Source organism: Cherax quadricarinatus, chromosome 9, assembly GCF_038502225.1.
Source record: "Cherax quadricarinatus isolate ZL_2023a chromosome 9, ASM3850222v1, whole genome shotgun sequence".
NCBI lineage: Eukaryota > Metazoa > Arthropoda > Malacostraca > Decapoda > Parastacidae > Cherax > Cherax quadricarinatus.
Genome location: NC_091300.1, coordinates 19,048,324 through 19,065,485, shown reverse-complemented (window position 1 = coordinate 19,065,485; position 17,162 = coordinate 19,048,324). Strand labels below are relative to the sequence as shown.

General features: G+C 51.1%; 1 protein-coding gene across 3 annotated transcripts in view; it reads right to left on the bottom strand.

Moving 5' to 3' along the window:
- LOC128686100 (solute carrier family 12 member 8) overlaps positions 1-17,162 on the bottom strand; it is a 110,411-nt gene that overhangs the window by 63,659 nt on the left and 29,590 nt on the right. For 2 of the 3 annotated variants that reach the window (XM_053772768.2, XM_053772769.2), the window contains exons 3-5: positions 8,273-8,453; positions 5,422-5,567; positions 4,315-4,546 (exon numbers count right to left, since the gene is read on the bottom strand). In XM_053772768.2, the coding sequence (XP_053628743.1) occupies positions 4,315-4,546; positions 5,422-5,567; positions 8,273-8,453 (559 nt within the window). The remainder of the gene's footprint in view (positions 1-4,314; positions 4,547-5,421; positions 5,568-8,272; positions 8,454-17,162) is intronic. The other variant, XM_053772770.2, reaches the window with a different exon arrangement.

The window sequence follows — 17,162 nt, the reverse complement described above, 5'->3', positions numbered from 1 at the left end:
AAACCAAGAGGGAAGGTACTCAACAAACTAAGAGGGAAGGTACTCAACAAACCAAGAGGGAAGGTACTCAACAAACCAAGAGGGAAGGTACTCAACAAACCAAGAGGGAAGGTACTCAACAAACCAAGAGGGAAGGTACTCAACAAACCAAGAGGGAAGGTACTCAACAAACTAAGAGGGAAGGTACTCAACAAACCAAGAGGGAAGGTACTCAACAAGCCAAGAGGGAAGGTACTCAACAAACCCAGAGGGAAGGTACTCAACAAACTAAGAGGGAAGGTACTCAACAAGCCAAGAGGGAAGGTACTCAACAAACCAAGAGGGAAGGTACTCAACAAACTAAGAGGGAAGGTACTCAACAAACCAAGAGGGAAGGTACTCAACAAACTAAGAGGGAAGGTACTCAACAAACTAAGAGGGAAGGTACTCAACAAACTAAGAGGGAAGGTACTCAACAAACTAAGAGGGAAGGTACTCAACAAACTAAGAGGGAAGGTACTCAACAAACTAAGAGGGAAGGTACTCAACAAACTAAGAGGGAAGGTACTCAACAAACTAAGAGGGAAGGTACTCAACAAACTAAGAGGGAAGGTACTCAACAAACTAAGAGGGAAGGTACTCAACAAACTAAGAGGGAAGGTACTCAACAAACTAAGAGGGAAGGTACTCAACAAACTAAGAGGGAAGGTACTCAACAAACTAAGAGGGAAGGTACTCAACAAACTAAGAGGGAAGGTACTCAACAAACTAAGAGGGAAGGTACTCAACAAACTAAGAGGGAAGGTACTCAACAAACTAAGAGGGAAGGTACTCAACAAACTAACAGGGAAGGTACTCAACAAACCAAGAGGGAAGGTACTCAACAAACTAAGAGGGAAGGTACTCAACAAACTAAGAGGGAAGGTACTCAACAAACTAAGAGGGAAGGTACTCAACAAACTAAGAGGGAAGGTACTCAACAAACTAAGAGGGAAGGTACTCAACAAACTAAGAGGGAAGGTACTCAACAAACTAAGAGGGAAGGTACTCAACAAACCAAGAGGGAAGGTACTCAACAAACTAAGAGGGAAGGTACTCAACAAACCAAGAGGGAAGGTACTCAACAAACTAAGAGGGAAGGTACTCAACAAACTAAGAGGGAAGGTACTCAACAAACCAAGAGGGAAGGTACTCAACAAACTAAGAGGGAAGGGCTCTGTCTAAGACTCACCAGACGAGGCAACTCATCAACCTCTTTACTGACAACATTAAAGCGTCTTCAAGCTATATTCCTTAAACTTATTACCAACATATCACAAGCACAAGACAACTGCCTCCGGTGCCGCGATTGTTGCTTACAGTCTCTTAAATTATCCATCGTGTGACTGTGATTACTACTGCAGCTGCTCTCACCATCCATCCGCTGCTCTCACCGTCCTCCCGCTGCTCTCACCGTCCTCCCGCTGCTCTCACCGTCCATCCGCTGCTCTCACCGTCCTCCCGCTGCTCTCACCGTCCTCCCGCTGCTCTCACCGTCCATCCGCTGCTCTCACCGTCCTCCCGCTGCTCTCACCGTCCATCCGCTGCTCTCACCGTCCTCCCGCTGCTCTCACCGTCCTCCCGCTGCTCTCACCGTCCTCCCGCTGCTCTCACCGTCCATCCGCTGCTCTCACCGTCCTCCCGCTGCTCTCACCGTCCTCCCGCTGCTCTCACCGTCCTCCCGCTGCTCTCACCGTCCTCCCGCTGCTCTCACCGTCCTCCCGCTGCTCTCACCGTCCTCCCGCTGCTCTCACCGTCCTCCCGCTGCTCTCACCGTCCTCCCGCTGCTCTCACCGTCCTCCCGCTGCTCTCACCGTCCTCCCGCTGCTCTCACCGTCCTCCCGCTGCTCTCACCGTCCATCCGCTGCTCTCACCGTCCTCCCGCTGCTCTCACCGTCCTCCCGCTGCTCTCACCGTCCTCCCGCTGCTCTCACCTTCCTCCCGCTGCTCTCACCATCCTCCCGCTGCTCTCACCATCCTCCCGCTGCTCTCACCATCCTCCCGCTGCTCTCACCGTCCTCCCGCTGCTCTCACCGTCCTCCCGCTGCTCTCACCGTCCTCCCGCTGCTTTCACCATCCTCCCGCTGCTCTCACCGTCCTCCCGCTGCTCTCACCATCCTCCCGCTGCTCTCACCATCCTCCTGCTACTCTCACCGTCCTCCCGCTGCTCTCACCATCCTTCCGCTGCTCTCACCATCCATCCGCTGCTCTCACCGTCCTCCCGCTGCTCTCACCATCCTTCCGCTGCTCTCACCATCCTCCCGCTGCTCTCACCGTCATCCCGCTGCTCTCACCGTCATCCCGCTGCTCTCACCGTCCTCCCGCTGCTCTCACCTTCCTCCCGCTGCTCTCACCATCCTCCCGCTGCTCTCACCATCCTCCCGCTGCTCTCACCATCCTTCCGCTGCTCTCACCATCCTCTCGCTGCTCTCACCATCCTCCCGCTGCTCTCACCATCCTCCCGCTGCTCTCACCATCCTCCCGCTGCTCTCACCATCCTCCCGCTGCTCTCACCGTCCTCCCGCTGCTCTCACCGTCCTCCCGCTGCTCTCACCATCCTCCCGCTGCTCTCACCATCCTCTCGCTGCTCTCACCATCCTCCCGCTGCTCTCACCATCCTCCCGCTGCTCTCACCATCCTCCCGCTGCTCTCACCATCCTCTCGCTGCTCTCACCATCCTTCCGCTGCTCTCACCATCCTCTCGCTGCTCTCACCATCCTCCCGCTGCTCTCACCATCCTCCCGCTGCTCTCACCATCCTCCCGCTGCTCTCACCATCCTCCCGCTGCTCTCACCGTCCTCCCGCTGCTCTCACCGTCCTCCCGCTGCTCTCACCATCCTCCCGCTGCTCTCACCATCCTCCCGCTGCTCTCACCATCCTCCCGCTGCTCTCACCATCCTCCCGCTGCTCTCACCGTCCTCCCGCTGCTCTCACCATCCTCCCGCTGCTCTCACCATCCTCCCGCTGCTCTCACCATCCTCCCGCTGCTCTCACCATCCTCCCGCTGCTCTCACCATCCTCCCGCTGCTCTCACCATCCTCCCGCTGCTCTCACCATGTAACTTTGCTATAACATTTGGTTTGCGGCTTTTTTTTTAAATTATTCTTTCCTTAAAACATTTTCATATATATCTGAACGTGGTTGCTCACAATTATTGAAAGGCTTTATAACTGTACGTAAATAATTACTAAAATATATTTCTCCTTCCCTCCTTTCTCTCTCTCTCTCTCTCTCTCTCTCTCTCTCTCTCTCTCTCTCTCTCTGACTGAAACGATCTCCTCCTTTCTGAGAAAGATAGCAATGGCTCTCTCTTAGACAGTGTCTCTCTTAGAAAGACATCGAAGGTTCTCCCTGATAGAAAGGATCTCTATTTCACACACCCTCAAGCAGGCAACGAGGGTTCTCTTATACATACTGTTAGGAAATGAGATAGATAGAAACTATGACAACGCTAACCATCAGAGTGGTCGAGGGTAATACTAGCCATCAGAGTGGTCGAGGGTAACACTAACCATCAGAGTGGTCGAGGGTAATACTAGCCATCAGAGTGGTCGAGGGTAATACTAACGATCAGAGTGGTCGAGGGTAATACTAACCATCAGAGTGGTCGAGGGTAATACTAACCATCAGAGTGGTCGAGGGTAATACTAGCCATCAGAGTGGTCGAGGGTAATACTAACCATCAGAGTGGTCGAGGGTAATACTAGCCATCAGAGTGGTCGAGGGTAACACTAACCATCAGAGTGGTCGAGGGTAATACTAGCCATCAGAGTGGTCGAGGGTAACACTAACCATCAGAGTGGTCGAGGGTAATACTAGCCATCAGAGTGGTCGAGGGTAATACTAACGATCAGAGTGGTCGAGGGTAATACTAACCATCAGAGTGGTCGAGGGTAACACTAACCATCAGAGTGGTCGAGGGTAACACTAACCATCAGAGTGGTCGAGGGTAATACTAACCATCAGAGTGGTCGAGGGTTATACTATCCATCAGAGTGGTCGAGGGTAACACTAACCATCAGAGTGGTCGAGGGTAATACTAGCCATCAGAGTGGTCGAGGGTAACACTAACCATCAGAGTGGTCGAGGGTAATACTAACCATCAGAGTGGTCGAGGGTAATACTAACGATCAGAGTGGTCGAGGGTAATACTAACCATCAGAGTGGTCGAGGGTAATACTAACCATCAGAGTGGTCGAGGGTAATACTAACCATCAGAGTGGTCGAGGGTAATACTAACCATCAGAGTGGTCGAGGGTAATACTAACCATCAGAGTGGTCGAGGGTAATACTAACCATCAGAGTGGTCGAGGAAGCTGCCGAAGAGGAAGTCAAGGGCAGCCAGGACCACCAGGAGCAGCAGGATGAACTGTACCTTGATCACCCACTTCACTCCAGCCACATTAATGAGCGCCAGCAGCAGGAGAGCGCCACACCCCATGGCTTTCTCCGCCCACATCCCCGGCACTGACACCAACTCTGCCATTGACTCCCCGAAGCCGGTTACACACAGTGAGATCCCCACCGTCTGAGATACAAGGGCAGTCATCATGTTATGTGTCCTCTAGACAGTGTTAAAAAATATACATATGAGATTGTAAGGTGCTACTCTATAATAGTCAGTGAGGACTCTCAAAGATGAAAGATAGAGATGAGAGTATGTATAGCAGTAAATGATAAAAATTATTACTCTGGTTCATTCCCCTGAGAACTAAATCCTCGACACTACTGAGGCACATCCAGTTAAGACCAGAAATAGTAATTTAACCACATCTTTACTGTATAATACCAACACTGTCTGCAGTTGTCACCGGAAATCAGATAAATAACATTTTAGATTAATGTGTCTTTTTTATGTACCATTTTATCTACGTCTTTAAAATATTCTTCTAACACATTAAAATATAGCTTCAAATGTATATTCGTTTTGAAATTAATGTATTTTTTTTTTTTTTTGCTGGTTTATACAGAATTACGATCAAAATGGTGATAATAACCCTCGCTAAGTCTAGGGGAAGTAAGACTCGTGTTTCAGTACCTGACGTGGCCGCGGCTCCCAGGCTTCCTTCACCAAGCTAGTAACAATTTTTATTGTATAAGTATTTTTAATGCCGCAGTTTTATAACTGTAGTGTAATCGTGCCTCTGGCAAGACAGTGATGGAGTGAATGATGGTGAAAGTTTTTCTTTTTCGGGCCACCCTGCCTTGGTGGGAGACGGCTGATGTGTTAATAAAAAATATAACTTTTACCTAATTCGCATATAAATGCAATTCCAGTTTAATATGCTGACAACACAGCCTTGGCACTCCCCTGTCCCACGTGCTGACATTCACCTGACCCAGTTGTTGACATTCACCTGATCTACGTATTGGAACTTACTTGACCCACATGTTGACACTCACCTGACCGAAGCAGTAGACAAGTCCCACCGAACCTCCGACCTGTGACCCCAAGACATGGGAGATGAGGAAGTAGATACCACCACTCTCCATCCTCGTCCTCTCGCAGATACCCACAGCTGACACCACTGAGGTCAGCACCACCACCACTGTAACATCATTACGCAGCTCAACACGGTTACTATGTTAGTACCATAACACCATAGCTCACACCCAGTCAAGAGGATATGGCTGCCAAGCTGTTTATAACGTGATTGTAAAATAAATTTTCTTAATTCATATTCCGTTTCCTTTCTCCTTTAATTGTGTTGCAGTTTCTCAGGTTCATCCTGCAACACACTCAACCCAAGATGTTTCTTTCTCCTTGGCTTGCACTGCAGCCTCTCACGTTCACCCGGCAACACACATGCACACACACAGGTATGATAAAGCTCATGGAGCAGGGAGAGAGAGGACCTAGTAGCAATCAGTGAAGAGGCGGGGCCAGGAGCTATGAATCGACCCCTGCAACCACAAATAGGTGAGTACAAATAGGTGAGTACATACACTGCCATGTATAGTATGCAAAGTCATGGAGAAGATTATCAGGAGAAGAGTGGTGGAACACCTAAAAAGGAATGATCTCATCAACAACAGCCAACATGGTTTCAGGGACGGGAAATCCTGTGTCACAAACCTACTGGAGTTCTATGACATGGTGACAGCAGTAAGACAAGAGAGAGAGGGGTAGGTAGATTGCATTTTCTTGGACTGTAAGAAAGCGTTTGACACAGTTCCACACAAGAGATTAGTGCAAAAACTGGAGGACCAAGCAGGGATAACAGGGAAGGCACTACAATGGATCAGGGAATACTTGTCAGGAAGACAGTAGCGAGTCATGGTACGTGGCGAGGTGTCAGAGTGGGCGTCTGTGACCAGCGGGGTCCCACAGGGGTCAGTCATAGGACCAGTGCTGTTTCTGGTATTTGTGAACGACATGACGGAAGGAATAGACTCCGAAGTGTCCCCGTTTGCAGATGATGTGAAGTTGATAAGAAGAATTCATTCGGTCGAAGACCAGGCAGAACTACAAAGGGATCTGGACGGGTTGCAGACCTGGTTCAGCAATTGGCTCCTGGAGTTCAACCCCACCAAGTGCAAAGTCATGAAGATTGGGGAAGGGCAAAGAAGACCGCAGACGGAGTACAGTCTAGGGGGCCAGAGACTACAAACCTCACACAAGGAAAAATATCTTGGGATGAGTATAGCACCAGGCACATCTCCTGAGGCACACATCAAGCAAATAACTGCTTCAGCATATGGGCGCCTAGCAAACCTAAGAACAGAATTCCGACATCTTAATAAAGAATCGTTCAGGACCCTGTACACCATGTACATTAGGCCCATATTGGAGTATGCGGCACCAGTTTGGAATCCACACCTAGCCAAGCACGTAAAGAAACTAGAGAAAGTGCAAAGGTTTGCAACAAGACTAGTCCCAGAGCTAAGAGGTATGTCCTACGAGGTGAGGTTAAAGGAAATCGACCTGACGACACTGGAGGACAGGAGAGATAGGGGGGACATGATAACGATATACAAAATACTGAGAAGAATTGACAAGGTGGACAAAGACAGGATGTTCCAGAGGTGGGACACAGCAACAAGGGGACACAGTTGGTAGTTGAAGACACAGATGAATCACAGGGATGTTAGGAAGTATTTCTTCAGTCACAGAGCAGTCAGTAAGTGGAATAGTTTGGGAAGCGATGTAGTGGAGGCAGGATCCATACATAGCTTTAAGCAGAGGTATGATAAAGCTCACTGTTCAGGGAGAGTGACCTAGTAGCGACCAGTGAAGAGGCGGGGCCAGGAGCTGGGACTCGACCCCTGCAACCTTAACTAGGTGAGTACACACACACACACACACACACACACACACACACACACACACACACACACACACACACACCTGTGCCAGTGCTCGCAAACGTCATTATATATCGTTATGCATGATCAATAACGTATCACACCAAGTTGCTGGCGCTGGCTGACGAGGTTGCTGACGCTGGTGATGAGACTGCTGACGCTGGTGATGAGACTGCTGATGCTGGTGATGAGATTGCTGATGCTGGTGATGAGGATGCTGACACTCGTTAATGATACAATAATTTCTGAATTCTCTGACAAGTAAAAGTACGTATTCTTAGTTATTATTATTATTATTATTATTATTATTATTATTATTATTATTATTATTATTATTATTATTATTATTATATTATTATTATTATTATTATTATTATTATTATTATTATTATTAATAATCAAGGAAAAGCAGTAAGACCGTTCTTACGAGTTATACAGCGCTTGAGGACTGGGAGACAATCATGTTTGAGCCGAGGAAGGAAAAAGTAGGTGCAGTGTGTTAGATGAAGAGTCAGTCACCAGCACCTAGGTACCTTCATTACCCTCATCTCTTTCGTTGAAGAATCAAACCCTAACACATTTAAGCTAAAACGTGAGCTGAAGAGAAAACGCTAAGACGGTAGATATGCTCCTCATTATCTAAGATCAACGGGATCTAAATTTAATAGGCATGTTTGTGATTCACCAGTATAGCTGTAAACTTATTCTATGTTCACCTGTACAGCGTTATACTTTACATAACTAAAGTGTATGGCTGTCAATGTTTAGTGGAAGGACAAGTCGAGGAGTTCAGGTGGGAGCAAACATTGTGATATTCAGAGCTCTGTTGTTTTTTATACGGTCTTCCCTCCCCTCCTACCCCATACATTTACCCCTCTCTCTCTCTCTCTCTCTCTCTCTCTCTCTCTCTCTCTCTCTCTCTCTCTCTCTCTCTCTCTCTCTCTCTTACCTGAGACGAGGACAACAAGAGCTGCCAGAGGGACGCCCGCCTCCCCTACGACCCAGCCTGCCCTCAGGAAGACAATGACACCCAACAGGTTGACGAGACAGGAGGTGAAGACGCCGTCCCACGTCCCGAAGAGCACTCGCTCGCTGACGAAGAAGGTGCTCTTCCACCAGGGCACGTCCCCCTGACACACACCACCGGGGGTTAATGTCCCACCTGGATAATACACTCACTACACAAATATAATAAAGATTTTGACCTAATGTTGACATAAGATACAACAATTGTCGTATATCTAGCGAACATTATTTACAATATTTGACAATTTACTTGCAACTGTTATTTTTAAAATCAGTCAACGTCTTCAATAACAATGTTGACGCAAAAATATTGCTAAAACTTGTAATATATTACCAGACACTTTTATCTTAAAAATCTTTACCAAAAACCTGCACTTAGGTGAAGAACCTTATCACGATGTTTCAGTCCATTCTCAACCATTCTTAAGTCACAATATTTCGGTCCACCCTGAACCATTCTTAAGTCACAATGTTTCGGTCCACCCTGAACCATTCTTAAGTCAAAATGTTTCGGTCCACCCTGAACCATCCTTAAGTCACAGTGACCCATGATGGACCAAAAACTCGTTATAAAGTTCTTCTAACTGATGGATAATGGTAAATTGTCCCAGGTACGGCAGTGTGACTTTATTGTCCACCATGCTAACCAGTCAGGTCCTCCAATCTCTCTCCATCATGCTTCTCAGTCAGGTCCTCCACTCTCTCTCCATCATGCTCCTCAGTCAGGTCCTCCACGCTCACCACCATGCTCCTCAGTCAGGTCCTCCACTCTCTCTCCATCATGCTCCTCAGTCAGGTCCTCCACTCTCTCTCCATCATGCTCCTCAGTCAGGTCCTCTACTCTCTCCATCATGCTCCTCAGTCAGGTCCTCCACTCTCTCCATCATGCTCCTCAGTCAGGTCCTCCACTCTCTCCATCATGCTCCTCACTCAGTCAGGTCCTCTACTCTCTCCATCATGCTCCTCAGTCAGGTCCTCCACTCTCTCTCCATCATGCTCCTCAGTCAGGTCCTCCACTCTCTCCATCATGCTCCTCAGTCAGGTCCTCCACTCTCTCCACCATGCTCCTCAGTCAGGTCCTCCACTCTCTCTCCATCATGCTCCTCAGTCAGGTCCTCTACTCTCTCCATCATGCTCCTCAGTCAGGTCCTCCACTCACTCCGTCATGCTCCTCAGTCAGGCCCTCCACGCTCTCCATCATGCTCCTCAGTCAGGTCCTTCACTCTCTCCATCATGCTCCTCAGTCAGGTCCTCCATTCTCTCCAACATGCTCCTCAGTCAGGTCCTCCACGCCCTCCATCATGCTCCTCAGTCAGGTCCTCCACTCTCTCCATCATGCTCCTCAGTCAGGTCCTCCACTCTCTCCATCATGCTCCTCAGTCAGGTCCTCCACTCTCTCCATCATGCTCCTCAGTCAGGTCCTCCATTCTCTCCATCATGCTCCTCAGTCAGGTCCTCCACGCCCTCCATCATGCTCCTCAGTCAGGTCCTCCACTCTCTCCATCATGCTCCTCAGTCAGGTCCTCCACTCTCTCCATCATGCTCCTCAGTCAGGTCCTCCACTCTCTCTCCATCATGCTCCTCAGTCAGGTCCTCCATTCTCTCCATCATGCTCCTCAGTCAGGTCCTCCACGCCCTCCATCATGCTCCTCAGTCAGGTCCTCCACTCTCTCCATCATGCTCCTCAGTCAGGTCCTCCACTCTCTCCATCATGCTCCTCAGTCAGGTCCTCCACTCTCTCCATCATGCTCCTCAGGCAGGTCCTCCACTCTCTCCATCATGCTCCTCAGTCAGGTCCTCCACTCTCTCCATCATGCTCCTCAGTCAGGTCCTCCACTCTCTCCATCATGCTCCTCAGTCAGGTCCTCCATTCTCTCCATCATGCTCCTCAGTCAGGTCCTCCACTCTCTCCATCATGCTCCTCAGTCAGGTCCTCCACTCTCTCCATTATGCTCCTCAGTCAGGTCCTCCACTCTCTCCATCATGCTCCTCAGTCAGGTCCTCCACTCTCTCCATCATGCTCCTCAGTCAGGTCCTCCACGCTCTCCATCATGCTCCTCAGTCAGGTCCTCCACGCTCTCCACCATGCTCCTCAGTCAGGTCCTCCACGCTCTTCACCATGCTCCTCAGTCAGGTCCTCCACGCTCTCCACCATGCTCCTCAGTCAGGTCCTCCACGCTCACCACCATGCTCTTCAGACAGGTCCTCCACGCTCACCACCATGCTCCTCAGTCAGGTCCTCCACGCTCTCCACCATGCTCCTCAGTCAAGTCCTCCACGTTCTCCACCATGCTCCTCAGTCAGGTCCTCCACGCTCTCCACCATGCTCCTCAGTCAGGTCCTCCACGCTCACCATCATGCTCCTCAGTCAGGTCCTCCACGCTCTCCACCATGCTCCTCAGTCAATTCCTCCACCCTCTCCATCATGCTTCTCAGTCAAGTCCTCCACGCTTTCCATCATCCTCCTCAGTCAGGTCCTCCACTCTCCATCATGCTCCTCAGTCAGGTCCTCCACTCTCCATCATGCTCCTCAGTCAGGTCTTCAACTCTCATTCATGCTCCTCAATCAGGTCCTCCACACTCTCCATCATGCTCCTCAGTCAGGTCTTCCATACTCTCCATCATGCTCTTTAGTCAGGTCCTCCTCGCTCTCCTTCATGCTCCTCAGTCAGGTCCTCCACTCTCTTCTTTATGCTCCTCAATCAGGTCTTCCACGCTATCCATCATGCTCCTCAGTCAGGTCTTCCGCTCTCCATCATGCTCCTCAGTCAGGTCCTCAACTCTTCATCATGCTCCTTAGTCAGGTCCTACAGTCTCCAGCATGCTCCTCACTCAGGTCTTCCACTTTCCATCATGCTCCTCAGTCAGGTCCTCCACGCTCTACTTCATGATCCTCAGTCAGGTCCTCCACACTCTCCATCATGCTCCTCAGTCAGGTCGTCCACGCTCTCCATCATGCTCTTCTGTCAGGTCCTCCACTCTCTCCATCATGCTCCTCAGTCAGGTCCTCCACGCTGTCCATCATGCTCTTATGTCAGGTAATCCACTCTCTCCATCATGCTCCTCAGTCAGGTCCTCCACGCTCTCCATCATGCTTTTCTGTCAGGTCCTCCACTCTCTCCATCATGCTCCTCAATCAGGTCCTCCACTCTCTCCATCATGCTCCTCAGTCAGGTCCTCAACTCTCAATCATCCTCCTCTGTCAGGTCCTCCACTCTCTCCATCATGCTCCTCAGTCAGGTCCTCCACTCTCTCCATCATGCTCCTCTGTCAGGTCCTCCACTCTCTCCATCATGCACCTCAGTCAGGTCCTCCACTCTCTCCATCATGCTCCTCAATCAGGTCCTCCACTCTCTCCATCATGCTCCTCAGTCAGGTCCTCAACTCTCAATCATCCTCCTCTGTCAGGTCCTCCACTCTCTCCATCATGCACCTCAGTCAGGTCCTCCACTCTCTCCATCATGCTCCTCAATCAGGTCCTCCACTCTCTCCATCATGCTCCTCAGTCAGGTCCTCAACTCTCAATCATCCTCCTCTGTCAGGTCCTCCACTCTCTCCATCATGCACCTCAGTCAGGTCCTCCACTCTCTCCATCATGCACCTCAGTCAGGTCCTCCACTCTCTCCATCATGCACCTCAGTCAGGTCCTCAACTCTCCATCATGCTCCTCAGTCAGGTCTTCCACTCTCCATCATGCTCCTCAGTCAGGTCCTCCACTTTCTCCATCATGCTCCTCAGTCAGGTCTTCCACTCTCTCCATCATGCTCCTCAATCAGGTCCTTCACGCTTTCCATCATGCTCCTCAGTCAGGTCCTCCACGCTCTCAATCATGATCCTCACTCAAGTCCTCCACTCTTCATCATGCTCCTCAGCCAGGTCCTCAACGCTCTCCAGCATGATTCTCAGTCAGGTCCTCCACACTCTCCATCATGCTCCTCAGTCAGGTCCTCCACGCTCTCAATCATGCTCCTCAGTCAGGTCTTCCGCTCTCCATCATGCTCCTCAGTAAGGTCCTCAACTCATCATGCTCCTCTGTCAGGTTTTCAGCGCTCTCCATTTCAGCGCTCTCCATCATGCTCCGCACTCAGGTCCTCCACTCTCTCCATCATGTTCCTCAGTAAGGTCTTCAACTCATCATGCTCCTCAGTCAGGTTTTCAGCGCTCTCCATTTCAGCGCTCTCCATCATGCTCCGCACTCAGGTCCTCCACTCTCTCCATCATGTTCCTCAGTAAGGTCTTCAACTCATCATGCTCCTCAGTCAGGGTTTCAGCGCTCTCCATTTCAGCGCTCTCCATCATGCTCCGCACTCAGGTCCTCCACTCTCTCCATCATGTTCCTCAGTAAGGTCCTCAACTCATCATGCTCCTCTGTCAGGTTTTCAGCGCTCTCCATTTCAGCGCTCTCCATCATGCTCCCCAGTCAGGTCCTCCACTCTCTCCATCGTGCTCCTCAGTCAGGTCCTCCACTCTCCATCATGCTCCTCAGTCAGGTCCTCCACTCTTTCCATCATGCTCCTCAGTCAGTTCCTCCACGCTGTCCATCTTGCTCTTCTGTCAGGTAATCCACTCTCTCCATCATGCTCCTCAGTCAGGTCCTCCACGCTCTCCATCATGCTCTTCTGTCAGGTCCTCCACTCTCTCTATCATGCTCCTCAATCAAGTCTTCCATTCTCTCCATCATGCCCCCCAGTCAGGTCCTCCACTCTCTCCATCATGCTCCTCAGGTCCTCCACGCTCTCCATCATGCTCTTCTGTCAGGTACTCCACTCTCTCCATCATGCTCCTCAATCAGGTCCTCCACTCTCTCCATCATGCTCCCCAGTCAGGTCCTCCACTCTCTCCATCATGCTCCCCAGTCAGGTCCTCAACTCTCCATCATGCTCCACTCTCAGGTCCTCCACGCTCTTCATCATGCTCCACAGTCAGGTCTTCCACTCTCCATCATGCTCCTCAGTCAGGTCCTCCACTCTCCATCATGCTCCACTGTCAGGTCCTCCACGCCCTCAATCATGCTCTTCAGCCAGGTCTTCAACTCTCTCCATCATGCTCCTCAGGCAGGTCCTCCACTCTCTCCATCACGCTCCTCAGTCAGGTCCTCCACGCCCTCCATCATGCTCCTCAGTCAGGTCCTCCATGCTCTCCATCATGCTCTTCAGTCAGGTCCTCCACGCCTTCCATCATGCTCCTCAGTCAGGTCCTCCACGCTCTCCATCATGCTCTTCTGTCAGGTCCTCCACTCTCTCCATCATGCTCCTCAATCATGTCCTCCACTTTCCATCATGCTCCTCAGTCAGGTCTTCCACGCCCTCCATCATGTTCTTCAGTCAGGTCCTCCACTCTCTCCATTATGCTCTTCAGTCAGGTCATCCACGCTCTCCATCATGCTCCTCAGTCAGGTCCTCCACGCTCTCCATCATGCTCCTCAATCAGGTCCTCCACGCCCTCCATCATGCTCCTCAGTCAGATCCTCCACACTGTCGATCATGCTCTTCAGTCAGGTTCCACTCTCTCCATCATGCTCCTCAGTCAGGTCCTCCACACTCTCCATCATGCCCTTTAGTCAGGTCCTCCATTCTCCATCATGCTCCTCAGTCAGGTCCTCCACACACTCCATCATGCTCCTCAGTCAGGTCCTCCACTTTCTCCATCATGCTCCTCAGTCAGGTCTTCCACTCTCTCCATCATGCTCCTCAATCAGGTCCTTAACGCTCTCCATGATGCTCCTCAGTCAGGTCCTCCACACTCTCCATCATGCTCCTCAGTCAGGTCCTTTATTCTCCAAAATGCTCCTCAGTCAGGTCCTCAACTCTCCATCATGTTCCTCAGTCAGGTCTTTCACTCTCCATCATGCTCCTCAGTCAGGTCCTCCACTTTCTCCATCATGCTCCTCAGTCAGGTCTTCCACTCTCTCCATCATGCTCCTCAATCAGGTCCTTAACGCTCTCCATGATGCTCCTCAGTGAGGTCCTCCACACTCTCCATCATACTCCTCAGTCAGGTCCTTTATTCTCCTAAATGCTCCTCAGTCAGGTCCTCCACGCTCTCAATCATGATCCTCAGTCAAGTCCTCCACTCTTCATCATGCTCCTCAGTCAGGTCCTCAACGCTCTCCAGCATGCTTCTCAGTCAGGTCCTCCACACTCTCCATCATGCTCCTCAGTCAGGTCTTCCGCTCTCCATCATGCTCCTCAGTCAGGTCCTCAACTCATCATGCTCCTCAGTCAGGTTTTCCGCGCTCTCCATCATGCTCCGCACTCAGGTCCTCCACTCTCTCCATCATGCTCCCCAGTCAGGTCCTCCACTCTCTCCATCGTGCTCCTCAGTCAGGTCCTCCACTCTCCATCATGCTCCTCAGTCAGGTCCTCCACTCTCCATCATGCTTCTCAGTCAGGTCCTCCACGCTCTCCATCATACTCTTCTGTCAGGTCCTCCACTCTTTCCATCATGCTCCTCAGTCAGTTCCTCCACGCTGTCCATCTTGCTCTTCTGTCAGGTAATCCACTCTCTCCATCATGCTCCTCAGTCAGGTCCTCCACGCTCTCCATCATGCTCTTCTGTCAGGTCCTCCACTCTCTCCATCGTGCTCCTCAGGTCCTCCACGCTCTCCATCGTGCTCTTCTGTCAGGTCCTCCACTCTCTCCATCATGCTCCTCAATCAGGTCCTCCACACTCTCCATCATGCTCCCCAGTCAGGTCCTCCACTCTCTCCATCATGCTCCCCAGTCAGGTCCTCTACTCTCTCCATCATGCTCCCCAGTCAGGTCCACAACTCTCCATCATGCTCCATCATGCCTCTCCATCATGCTCCACTCTCAGGTCCTCCACGCTCTTCATCATGCTCCACAGTCAGGTCTTCCACTCTCCATCATGCTCCTCAGTCAGGTCCTCCACTCTCCATCATGCTCCACTGTCAGGTCCTCCACGCCCTCAATCATGCTCTTCAGCCAGGTCTTCAACTCTCTCCATCATGCTCCTCAGGCAGGTCCTCCACTCTCTCCATCATGCTCCTCAGTCAGGTCCTCTATGATCTCCACAATGATCCTCAGTCTGGTCCTCCACTCTCCATCATGCTCCTCAGTCAGGTCCTCCACGCCCTCCATCATGCTCCTCAGTCAGATCCTCCACACTGTCGATCATGCTCTTCGGTCAGGTTCCACTCTCTACATCATGCTCCTCAGTCAGGTCCTCCACACTCTCCATCATGCTCCTCAGTCAGGTCCTTTATTCTCCAAAATGCTCCTCAGTCAGGTCCTCAACTCTCCATCATGTTCCTCAGTCAGGTCTTTCACTCTCCATCATGCTCCTCAGTCAGGTCCTCCACTTTCTCCATCATGCTCCTCAGTCAGGTCTTCCACTCTCTCCATCATGCTCCTCAATCAGGTCCTTAACGCTCTCCATGATGCTCCTCAGTGAGGTCCTCCACACTCTCCATCATACTCCTCAGTCAGGTCCTTTATTCTCCAAAATGCTCCTCAGTCAGGTCCTCCACGCTCTCAATCATGATCCTCAGTCAAGTCCTCCACTCTTCATCATGCTCCTCAGTCAGGTCCTCAACGCTCTCCAGCATGCTTCTCAGTCAGGTCCTCCACACTCTCCATCATGCTCCTCAGTCAGGTCTTCCGCTCTCCATCATGCTCCTCAGTCAGGTCCTCAACTCATCATGCTCCTCAGTCAGGTTTTCCGCGCTCTCCATCATGCTCCGCACTCAGGTCCTCCACTCTCTCCATCATGCTCCCAAGTCAGGTCCTCCACTCTCTCCATCGTGCTCCTCAGTCAGGTCCTCCACTCTCCATCATGCTCCTCAGTCAGGTCCTCCACTCTCCATCATGCTTCTCAGTCAGGTCCTCCACGCTCTCCATCATACTCTTCTGTCAGGTCCTCCACTCTTTCCATCATGCTCCTCAGTCAGTTCCTCCACGCTGTCCATCTTGCTCTTCTGTCAGGTAATCCACTCTCTCCATCATGCTCCTCAGTCAGGTCCTCCACGCTCTCCATCATGCTCTTCTGTCAGGTCCTCCACTCTCTCCATCATGCTCCTCAGGTCCTCCACGCTCTCCATCGTGCTCTTCTGTCAGGTCCTCCACTCTCTCCATCATGCTCCTCAATCAGGTCCTCCACACTCTCCATCATGCTCCCCAGTCAGGTCCTCCACTCTCTCCATCATGCTCCCCAGTCAGGTCCTCTACTCTCTCCATCATGCTCCCCAGTCAGGTCCTCAACTCTCCATCATGCTCCACTCTCAGGTCCTCCACGCTCTTCATCATGCTCCACAGTCAGGTCTTCCACTCTCCATCATGCTCCTCAGTCAGGTTCTCCACTCTCCATCATGCTCCACTGTCAAGTCCTCCACGCCCTCAATCATGCTCTTCAGCCAGGTCTTCAACTCTCTCCATCATGCTCCTCAGGCAGGTCCTCCACTCTCTCCATCATGCTCCTCAGTCAGGTCCTCTATGATCTCCACAATGATCCTCAGTCTGGTCCTCCACTCTCCATCATGCTCCTCAGTCAGGTCCTCCACGCCCTCCATCATGCTCCTCAGTCAGATCCTCCACACTGTCGATCATGCTCTTCAGTCAGGTTCCACTCTCTACATCATGCTCCTCAGTCAGGTCCTCCACACTCTCCATCATGCCCTTTAGTCAGGTCCTCCATTCTCCATCATGCTCCTCAGTCAGGTCCTCCACACACTCCGTCATGCTCCTCAGTCAGGTCCTCAACTCTCCATCATGTTCCTCAGTCAGGTCTTCCACTCTCCATCATGCTCCTCAGTCAGGTCCTCCACTTTCTCCATCATGCTCCTCAGTCAGGTCTTC